We start from the raw sequence: 10,419 nt of genomic DNA on the forward strand, positions 1-10,419 counted from the left end.
TCAGCAGTGGAGTTAGCGTAGTCCAGAAGCTCAATGTTGGATTTGCAAATACAGTTTATTTTACAGAAATTCAACATTATAAACAGCAGGCACCTCCCAGCCCCCCACCCCCTCCCCCCAACCCATACCACTGGGTGCAGACCATGCTATGCAGAGTGAGCAGTGATGCAGCCCTACTGCTTTGGAGGGAGATTCGAGAGCGATGGAACCTGCCTGCACCACGGCCTGCCTGCCCCACACACGCACACGCCTGCCCGCCTCGCAGGCCACCAGAGTCTGTCTGGGCCCAGCCCGCACTGGACCAGTTAAATGGATCCAGCCCAGGTCTCCAATTCCTTCATGTCGTCGTCCTCCTCTTCCTTCTTCTTGGCTGTGTGAAGAGAGGAAAAGCTGTTTAGTTTAGGAAGGCTGGCTGCAGTGTTCGCCACACACTCTGGCTGGATGCCAGGGCTGCGCTACATGGTGTCTACAAAACAGCCCCGCCCCTGCAGCCAGCCTCATCTCCAGGCTATCAGCAGACTGCTTCTCTGTGCCTAAAAGCTGCAACATACAACTCCAAATAACCAGGCACACTTTCCCCAGCACCTCCCCTCCCCGCCACACCAGAGCCAGACAAAGCGGGGAGGACTCTACACTGAGAGTCCATCAGGCTCCATGCACGGCCTCAGTCCCAGAGCATGCAAGGTGGGGGAGAGCGGGAAGAACCCCGGAAGAGCTCTAATCCCCGCCCGCCACCCCCTTCCACCTCAAGGGCTTAAGCCACCTCTATACACTGCCGGCAGCTTGCTGGACAGCCTCCAGACCCCCTCTGCCCACACCCCACCCCGGGCAGCTGACTCGACGAGAGGGGCCACTTCCCCTGGATCTGTGGGAGAGTGAGGTGACACAGCCTGGCCACAGCCCGCTCCCTGGCCTCTCTCTCCATCCACATCAAGCAGCTTCACCTTTTCTAGAAGTTCTGTGTGGAATAATTCTACCCACGGGTGAAACAGTGCGGGGCGGTGGGAGGCGCGGGCAAGGACGAAGCAAGTGAAGGTTTTATAGAACCAGGTTTCTAAAAAAGCCAAAGCTGTTTCCTTCCTACCGTGGCAACCTCTGAGGCCCCGGCTTTTACAGGTGTGCACAGCACAGGATACTAGACGGGGCGCAAGAGCTGTCAAACTCTCCCCTTGTTTGGTGGCACAGGGAAAGTAATTCTACAATAATGGTTCTCAACTGGCTGTGACCCGCCCTACCCCCCAACATCTGGCAAACTCCGGTGACATTTTTGGCTGTCAAAACTTGGGGAGGGGGATGCTACTGGCATCTAGTGGGTAGAGGCCATGGGTGCTACTAGAGATCCACAGAGCACGGAACAGGGCCCCCTCCCAGTCCCCACCCAAAGAACGGTCTGGCTATGTCAACAGTGCCAAGGTTAAGAAACCCTGCTCTACAGAGAAACTAGGAAAGAGCAGGTGACACTGTCTTTAGGGCTGTCACAACAGATCCTACCTGGTTCTCAACTCTGGGCAACTCAGGACCCAAACTGAAGCCAACCAACCACAAGACTACCCACCACGTGGGTCATGGGTATGTCATGACTGTGGCTAAAAAGTACTCACTGGGTTTTGATGGTAGGGATATAGAAGGAACATTTGGTAGAGGGACTGTTTCCGGTCCACTGATTTCCAGCAAATTCTTGTCTAGTTCCTCCTGTTCTAGTTCTTCTAATTCTGCCATGAGCTCATCCTGGTAAAAGCAAACACAAAAATGAGAGACAACCTTGGAATCCCAGCCCCTCCAGTGGTACCTCTTAGCTGATGGATGAGGGGATGGCTCATTTTTTAAAAGCCCCACAGCCCCTCTGAGAAGGTCAGAGGGGAGATGAACTCCAGGTCCACACTCTGTGACTCACACATCCTAAACATACTTCTACTGGTGAACGTAACACACTATGAGCTATTTTTGCTGTCTACGTCTGGGGTCCCTGCACCAGGCTGTGAGCATCCTGAGGAAAGGGATTGTATTTTATCATTCCCATTTATCTCAGAACTGGGCGCACTGAGTGAATGTTCAGGAATGTCTGCTGAATTGAAATGAACTTGACTAGTCCATCAAACTCCAGTATGAAAACATGAAAACCCTGGTGCTGGGAGCCAAGGGTAAGAGCCACAGGCTGTTTCCTCAGCTATACAGTGGGAATCAGCACAAAGAATTAGGTTTGATGAAGACAGCCTGACCTTCAGTGGACTCAAATCTAAGGCAGAATGAGGTACAGGGCCTGTAACTGTATTTTAAAAACCTAAGAGACCCAACGTTCTAATTGCCACAGCAGAAATTGGTAGGTGGCCAAGTTCCAGACGGATCCTTCAGGGGGGATCAAGTGTAAATGTTCCTTCCTTGGCTTCACCTTTATCTCACATCAGAGTTGTCTGAGGGCAAATCCTGTAAACTTCTCCAGGGCATGGTGACCTCAGTTGCCCCAGCTCTGAGCCCAGGACTCACCACGGAAAGGTGCAGGTAACTACCTGTTGAAACCAATATTGACCTGAAGTCTGCTGAGGGGTCCCAACAAAGGCTCCTTTACTCCACCTAAGCTCCCCAAACAGTGAAAGTAGCCCTCAAAACCCAGAATTAGGGAGGGTTAACACCATGCCCTGTCTACGTTCAAGTCTCTGGAGGGACGAGAACTGGTGATTTCCAAACCACATATTCCCTGCCAGAGAGGCTTCGAGAGCACATGAGAGGCAGCCCAGGAATCATTTGTGAAGCCTGTGTGATCTGCATGAAACCACTCACCTCGTCAAACTCTTCTCCAAACCCTACAGGTTTTGAAATAGCTGTTGAAATCTCTTCTGCAAGTTCCTGCTGGTCAGCAATGTCCTGCATTAACTCATCAACTTTATCGATGTCCCTTTAAATGAAACAGACAGATGTCATGTTGGACAGTCTGTGTAAAGAGGGCCTGTGAGGCAGAAGCAGAATCCCCGCTCCCTGCAGTCTGCTGCCCAGCCCCAGCCCCACAATTACTCCCTCGGAGGAATTCCTTTTCTGTCTTTACTTTGTCTTCCTCCTCCTCTTTAAAACAGAGGATCACAGAATCAAGAAGATGGAAGCATCCTTAGACATCGCCTAGTCCAACACCCTAAGGAAAAAAGCTTGGCAAAGTTAGGTGCCATTGTCAGGGTCTCTCATGCAAGCTGGTAAACACATTGGATGAGACCATGGGACTTGAACTCCTGGGCCAGTAGCTCTTCAAGCTCAAGGGCAACTCTGCACCAGGGGAGGTAAAATCACAAATCATAAAACAGAGCCATGCCATTTGACAGGCCCTTCCCATCTACACAGATCCACTTATGGCTCCTCTACTAGGCCCCAAAGGAAAAGCATACAATGCAGAATTATTTTCTATAACACTGTCAATCATATAAACTTACAATTAATCAATATAATATACACATGTATACTTCAAGGCATGCACAGTATTCACTGAGACGTGCTGTGCACCAGGCATCTTGGAGAACATGGACATGAAGCAGACATGGACCTCACTCAGGAGGCTCAGTCCAGTGAACATCCCCTCAGACGACAGCTCAGTTATTTGAAGGCTACTTTTCCTGCAATCCCACACTTCTAGAACAGGGATCAGCAAACTTTTTCTGTAAAGGGCCAAACAGTAAATATTTTAGAATTTGTGGGCCATACGATCTGTCACAAAAATTCAACCCTGCCATGTGCCACAAAAGCAGCCACAGACAATATGTATTAATGGACACAACTGTGTTTCAATTAAATTTTATTTACAAAAATTGGCAGCAGGCCCACAGGCTGCATTTGGCCAGTCCCTGTTCTACAGCACACCAGGAGGCTGAGAGTGATGATGGCATTGATTTGACCAAATGGTCAGCTGAATACCCAAAGGAAGCAAAAAAGTGCTCCAAGCACCCCCAAATATACGATGCCAAGTTCAAGCACTAAAACAAATGCAGAATTTTGTTCTGTTTGGGAGAGGCCCTCATTTGCAGCCTAGTGTTACCCTGGCCTTTAATTACAAATATAACAAGTTCGGTTATCTAGTTTCTTCGGCCACTGTATATGAGAAGTAGCCACATAAAGGAAGGAATGCTGAGGTCAAGAACACTGTCAACATGATAGCCAAAGCCCAAGAGCAAGGGGGGAGGCAGAAAATTCCATCAAAAACAGACCTAAGAAGAGAGGGAGTTAAAGCCCTCAAATGTACCACATTTTTCAGGACCCCTGACAGCATGAGGCGAAAGTCACGGGCATTGATTCTAATCCCAGTTCTATCCAAGTTTACACAAACCCAGGGCAAGTCACCTCCCCTCCCTGGGACAAACTTCCCCACCTTGATGATCAGAGGCTTGGGTGATAGAAACTTCTAAGGACCTTTCCAGCTTGAAACTCTATATTCATCCCAATAACCCTGAATTACTCAGAAAACACTGTTTCATTCCATGAGATCTGCTTCCAAGGGCAGCAGGGCACATAATCCACTTTAGAAGGAGTTCCAAAAAAGAATGCAAATTAAAACAAACTCAAGTGCTTGAATGGATAAGTCAAGGGGTCTGCCCAAGGCCATGGCCCGGGATTGAGGCACTCCAGGGCCAGCACTGCCCTTCCACATGGGTGCCCCCCTCCACCAGTGGGTGGCCACTTACATGTTGTCGTGGGCAGCCTTCATGGCTTTGGCGGCATAGCCCATGTTCTTGAGCACCTCAGTGTTGGTGTTAGCATTCTCCAGGGCCTCTCGCTGGAACTCGATGGTTGACAGTGTGCCGTCGATCTGTGCCAGCTGCTTTTCATACCTCTTCTTGCGCTTCAGTGCCTGGAGGGCAGCTGCACAGGGGGAAGAAAACAGGGTTTCAGAGAGCCCAGACACAGGGCAATGTCCTAGAGTTCACTGAGCCTTCTCCCTAACTGTGATGGATGCACTTCAGTTTCTGCTTCCACTATAACAGAGGGCTAATAATCTCTCCTACACAAAAAGCACGTTCAATTTTCTAAGGAAACTATACTAGGGACTTCCCTGGTGGCACAGTGGTTAAGAATCCACCTGCCAATGCAGGGGACATGGGTTCGATCCCTGGTCCGGGAAGATCCCACATGCCACAGAGCAACTAAGCCCACGCACCACAACTACTGAAGCCCGTGTACTCTAGGGCCCACGTGCCCCAACTACTGAGCCCGCATACTGTAACTACTGAAGCCCACGTGCCTAGAGCCCATGCTCTGCAACAAGAGAAGCCAACAAAATGAGAAGCCCTCGCACCGCAACAAAGAGTAGCCCCTGCTCGCCACAACTGGAGAAAGCCCATGCGCAGCAACGAAGACCCAACGCAGCGAAAAGTAAATTGTAAAAAGAAGAAAATTATACAAAATTCACAGACTTCAAAATGCAGCCAGGCACATAAGCAATAGTTCACACTCTTTGGTAACTGCACACACACAAATCAAAGCATGGAGGACACCCAGAAAAAGAATGTGCTTTGAAGTCAAATTGCCTTAGGTTCAAACCCCAGCTCTCAGACTTAGTGAGCTACTTAGCCTCCCTGATAGGTTCACTGTGAATAAGATAACATAACAGAAACACTTAGCACAACATTAAACATAGTGCACACCCAAAAAACCAGCAGCTCTAATTATTATAAAGCAGCTTTTTTTTTTTTAAGTCCTCAGAAGTCATTGCTAAGGTAAAGTATCTTTTTTTTTTAAATTAATTAATTTTTATTTTTGGCTGTGTTGGGTCTTCGTTTCTGTGCGAGGGCTTTCTCTAGTTGCGGCAAGCGGGGGCCACTCTTCATTGCGGTGCGCGGGCCTCTCACTATCGTGGCATCTCTTGTTGCGGAGCACAGGCTCCAGACGCGCAGGCTCAGTAGTTGTGGCTCACGGGCCTAGTTGCTCCGTGGCATGTGGGATCTTCCCAGACCAGGGCTCAAACCCGTGTCCCCTGCATTGGCAGGCAGATTCTCAACCACTGCGCCACCAGGGAAGCCCAAAGCAGCTTTAAAGTATCATTTTATGTCAACTAAATTACAAAATAATAAATAACGACTATAGCAAATACTGGATCATTTGGGGTTAAAATGCTATCTCATACACAGCCAGCCACTGTAAATTGTTATAATGTTTCTGAAAAGTAACATGGCAACACACAGCAACAGCCATAATATTGTTTCTGCCCTCTGACCCAGTAATATCCTTCTGGAAATGTATTCAACAAAAGCAAAAAGTCCCATGCCTGAAGATGATAACTATAGCATTCCCTATCATAGAAAACAGCACAAGTGAAATAAAGACAGAAATCCCTGTCAGGGACTAATCTAGAGTCTGACCATTTGGTCAAATCAATGCCATCATCACTCTCAGCCTCCTGGTGTGTTAAGGCTATAGGAGATAATCTTGTTTTAAGGTTCAGTCAGGGCAAGCAATTTGATCAAGATGACTTGGTAGCAGAGCAAGGGCCAAACCACACCTCCTGACTCAAAACCCAGGCTTCCCTCCCCTTACTATTTTAGTTCCCCTCTTTACACTGAAAAGCATCTTTAGCACACATCTTAGCTGGGCATCGAAGCCAGGAAGGAGGCTCTGCACAGAATCAAGCAGAAGGAATGGGCTGCCGGCACCTGCCTTGGCCTGGACAGCACTAGCCTCACATACATATGTAGATACATATGCACCCATGTACTCGTGCCCCCCCCGCCCCCGCTCCATACCAAAGCCACCTCCTGCAGGCTGTAGGCAACAGTCAATCACCTCCCCAAGAGGGCTGTGGTTTCTCCATATGTCACCTGAATGGGTCCCGTACTCCTTCCACTAAAGCTCCCTGTTAGCCTAGGATAGCACTCTGAGAATCATTTGCCAAGGAAATAGGGCCTTGGCTTGCATGTAAGCAGTCCATAGTTCCTTTAAAAGCAGCAGACAAGGGCTTCCCTGGTGGTGCAGTGGTTAAGAATCCGCCTGCCCTGAATGCAGGGGACACGGGTTCGAGCCCTGGGCTGGGAAGATCCCACATACCACAGAGCAACGAAGGCCGTGTGCCACAACTACTGAGCCTGCACTCTAGAGCCCACAAGCCACAACTACTGAAGCCCGCATGCCACAACTACTGTAGCCCGTGTGCCTAGAGCCCGTGCCCCACAACAAGAGAAGCCACCGCAATGAGAAGCCCATGAAGCCCGTGCACCACAACAAAGAGTAGCCCCTGCTCGCCACAACTAGAGAAAGCTCGTGTGCAGCAATGAAGACCTGATGCAGCCATAAATAAATAAATAAATAAATAAATAATTTAAAAATAAAAGCAGCAGACAAAAACCACCAGGAAAATTCCTCCAGCCAAAGGATAAAGCAGGCTAAAGAAACACTGCTAAAAATCTGAAGAACAATGAAATGTGCCTCTAAAAGTTGAAAAGCCATTCAACCTGTTATCTCCCTCATTCTGGTATGAATGGCCAGATGGCCTATGACTTCAAAAAATCCAACCTGCAGTCATACCCAGGGGTCCCCAAGACCCTTTACTGAACATCTTCACCTTCTGCTAGTACTAAGCCATGCCTGCCAAGTAAGTACCTCACAACAGCAACCCTTTAAGGTAGAAATGACCACCCTTTTTAAAAAAGCAGATGAGGAAACAGGTTCAGAGAGGTTCTGTAACTCAGGTTACCAGGTGGTAGGCAGCAGAGAGGGGATTAAGCCAGGTATGGAACTCCAAAGTCCATGGGCTGCCATACTAACTGCTATGCCTCCCAATGAATGAAAAAGACAGGACCCTGCCCTGGAGGCACCATCCAGTGCAGCAGGGAGCGTCCAGGGAACTGTGGGATCACAGAAGAGGGAGGACATATCCAACCATGCCATTCCTTTGCTTAAGAACCCGCAACAGCTCCCTCTGCCCATAGGACAAAGCCTCCACGTGGTTTAATGTAGCCTGCAAGGCCCTGCGGGAGGCAAGGGACTGGGATTCTCGCCACAAGCCTGGTTCCGGGAGCTCCAGCACCAGTTCCGAATCCCTTTGCCATTGACCATCGTGGCAGATGGAAGGCATGTGGGGAGAGTCCTGGTATACAAATGCTCAGGGCCTGGGGCTGCTTCCTCCTGACTTCCGCGGATACTGTGTTGCTTTTTCACAGAAACCGACTGAGACACACCCTAATCAACAAGTGATTCTCAAGCCTTCTGAGGCCAATGTCCCACATGTACCCCTTTCCCAGGTCCTCCTCAGCCTCCCCCATCACCCACAGCATAGCCCAGCCTATAACAATTTGTTCACCAGTCAAGATTCAATAGGTGTTATGAGCACCGGCTGCATGATAAGCAAGCAGGGTGGCTGCTGCAGTCCTGCCCACCTCCTCATTCAATCCTCCCGCATGGTCCAAGGGCACAGATCCCAGATCCACACCAACAAGACTGGGGATCAGAAAGGTGGAGTGGGGACTTCCCTGGTGGCACAGTGGTTAAGAATCTGCCTGCCAATGCAGAGGACACAGGTTCGAGCCCTGGTTTGGGAAGATCCCACATGCCACAGAGCAACTAAACCCGTGTGCCACAACTAAGCCTGCGCTCTAGAGCCCGAGAACCACAACTAACTGAGCCCACGCACTGCAACTCCTGAAGTCCGCGCCCCTAGAGCCCATGCTCCACAACAGGAGGAGCCACTGCAATGAGAAGCCTGCATACCGCAACGAAGAGTAGCCCCCGCTAGCCACAACTAGAGAAAGCCCTCGAGGAGCAACCAAGACCCAACTCAGTCAAAAGTAAATACATAAAATAAATAAATTTAAAAAAAAAAAAAAAAAAAGAAAGGTGGAGTGGCTCATCCTGCTGTTATGAGAGGAGGGGAAGGCTCAACCACTAGTCTGTAGAAACCCCCAGGCCTCTGCTCTTCCCACACGGGCTCGGGATGACGGCAAGTGACACTGGGACAGTTCTCAAGAACAAACAACAAGATGACATTTGCCTTGCTTCTCAGTGTCCTGAGTGTAGAGGGAGCCTTGATTTTACACAGTTAGCTATGTTCTGATTTTTAAAACCATTCCTTGCCTGTTAACATCATAGGTTTAGAACAGCTTTAACTTTTGCTCGAATACATTTTCAATTGGCAGTGACTCCTTGCATGGCAATCTGGCATTTCTCTGCTCTACACCCCACTGCTAAAATCCCCCAAGCAATAAATTATCTGGAAGCAAACACCCAAACATACTAGGGAGGTAAGCAAGAGTCCCCCATGAATGAAATAATGTTTATATTATTCATCATCCAACACAATGACTGGTACACAGCAAGTGCTTAATATATATTAAACTGAATCTCCAATTTCACCTGTTTTTTTAAGTTTTTCATATACTCTGCAGGGTCCCTCATGTGGGGTACACCCATATTTTACCTCCTGTGTACCTCTTACTCAATGGAGAAAAGATAACATGTCATTGAAACACTGGCTAAAACAGTCATTGGGCAGCATTCTTTCCCTGCATTCGTCCTGGTCCATAAAACAGGAACTTTTGCAAGGGCCCACCCTTCCCCCTGTATCCTCGCCACGAGGTGTGCCCTGTCTGAGGGGAGGAAAAGTCCTGAGTGAACAGCCTGGCCCTCCAGGGCTCCCCTTCCTGCCTGCAGGGTTCACACGGTCTCTTCCCCTCCTCGCAGTGAACTCTCCAGGACCGCTTCTGGCAGAGACAGTCCATTTGTTTACCCCAATCTAAATCCTGTGTGTATTTCTCAGCTGGTTGAGAACCCCAAAGTGAAAGGGTAAGTGATTCGTTTCCCCCTTTCCATACATGGTTCATGAGTGGAGTAACCTTGAAATCTGATATGGGGTCAGCCTTTGGGCTGCGAGAATATGTGTAAACATAAATATTCAGAGCACTTGAACCACCCCGTATCTTACAAACATGTGGCACACTGGTGAAGTATAACTTAGGGCAAAGCTAAATGAGTAAAAATGCCTCTCTTCCTGCAGACCGCTCCACTTCAAGTAAAACAGCCTCCGTCCCAATCTTATTGCTGACCACAAAAATTTGCTTCTATATATAGCCAAAGCCAAAAGGGCCAGACCCAATGTTTTTCATAAATATGTGCTAGCTCTTAGTATCTTGCCTTATACTTCTCTAAATTCCTGATGGTTGGTTTAAAAAAACAAGTACTTAGTTCTCAGTACAAGGTTTAAAAAAAATGTAATCATGTGAGGTGATGCATGTTAACTGAATGTATTTTGATAATCATTTCACAATATATACATACATTAAATCATTGCACTATACACCTAAAAATAATATAATGCTATATGTCAATTATATCTCAATAAAACTGGTGGGGGGGAATGGAAAAAAAACAAAAACAAGTACTGGGTTAACAAGGAGTTCATCTAAACCAAATATTCAAAGAAGGTGGTCAAATAAATCCTTTTTCTGCCAAAGAACCCCC

The 10,419-nt window shown here is 48.2% G+C and overlaps 1 protein-coding gene across 1 annotated transcript in view; it reads right to left on the reverse strand.

Moving 5' to 3' along the window:
- The window catches only part of CHMP4B (charged multivesicular body protein 4B), a 47,762-nt gene that overhangs the window by 521 nt on the left and 36,822 nt on the right, over nucleotides 1-10,419 (reverse strand). Inside the window, exons 2-5 of the mRNA XM_007446824.1 lie at nucleotides 4,659-4,836; nucleotides 2,779-2,893; nucleotides 1,602-1,728; nucleotides 1-370 (exon numbers count right to left, since the gene is read on the reverse strand). The exon at nucleotides 1-370 is cut by the window's left edge and continues 521 nt beyond it. Of these exons, the coding sequence (XP_007446886.1) occupies nucleotides 306-370; nucleotides 1,602-1,728; nucleotides 2,779-2,893; nucleotides 4,659-4,836 (485 nt within the window). The 3' untranslated portion in view covers nucleotides 1-305. The remainder of the gene's footprint in view (nucleotides 371-1,601; nucleotides 1,729-2,778; nucleotides 2,894-4,658; nucleotides 4,837-10,419) is intronic.

This window comes from Lipotes vexillifer, unplaced genomic scaffold (genome assembly GCF_000442215.2).
Source record: "Lipotes vexillifer unplaced genomic scaffold, Lipotes_vexillifer_v1.1 scaffold75, whole genome shotgun sequence".
Lineage (NCBI taxonomy): Eukaryota > Metazoa > Chordata > Mammalia > Artiodactyla > Lipotidae > Lipotes > Lipotes vexillifer.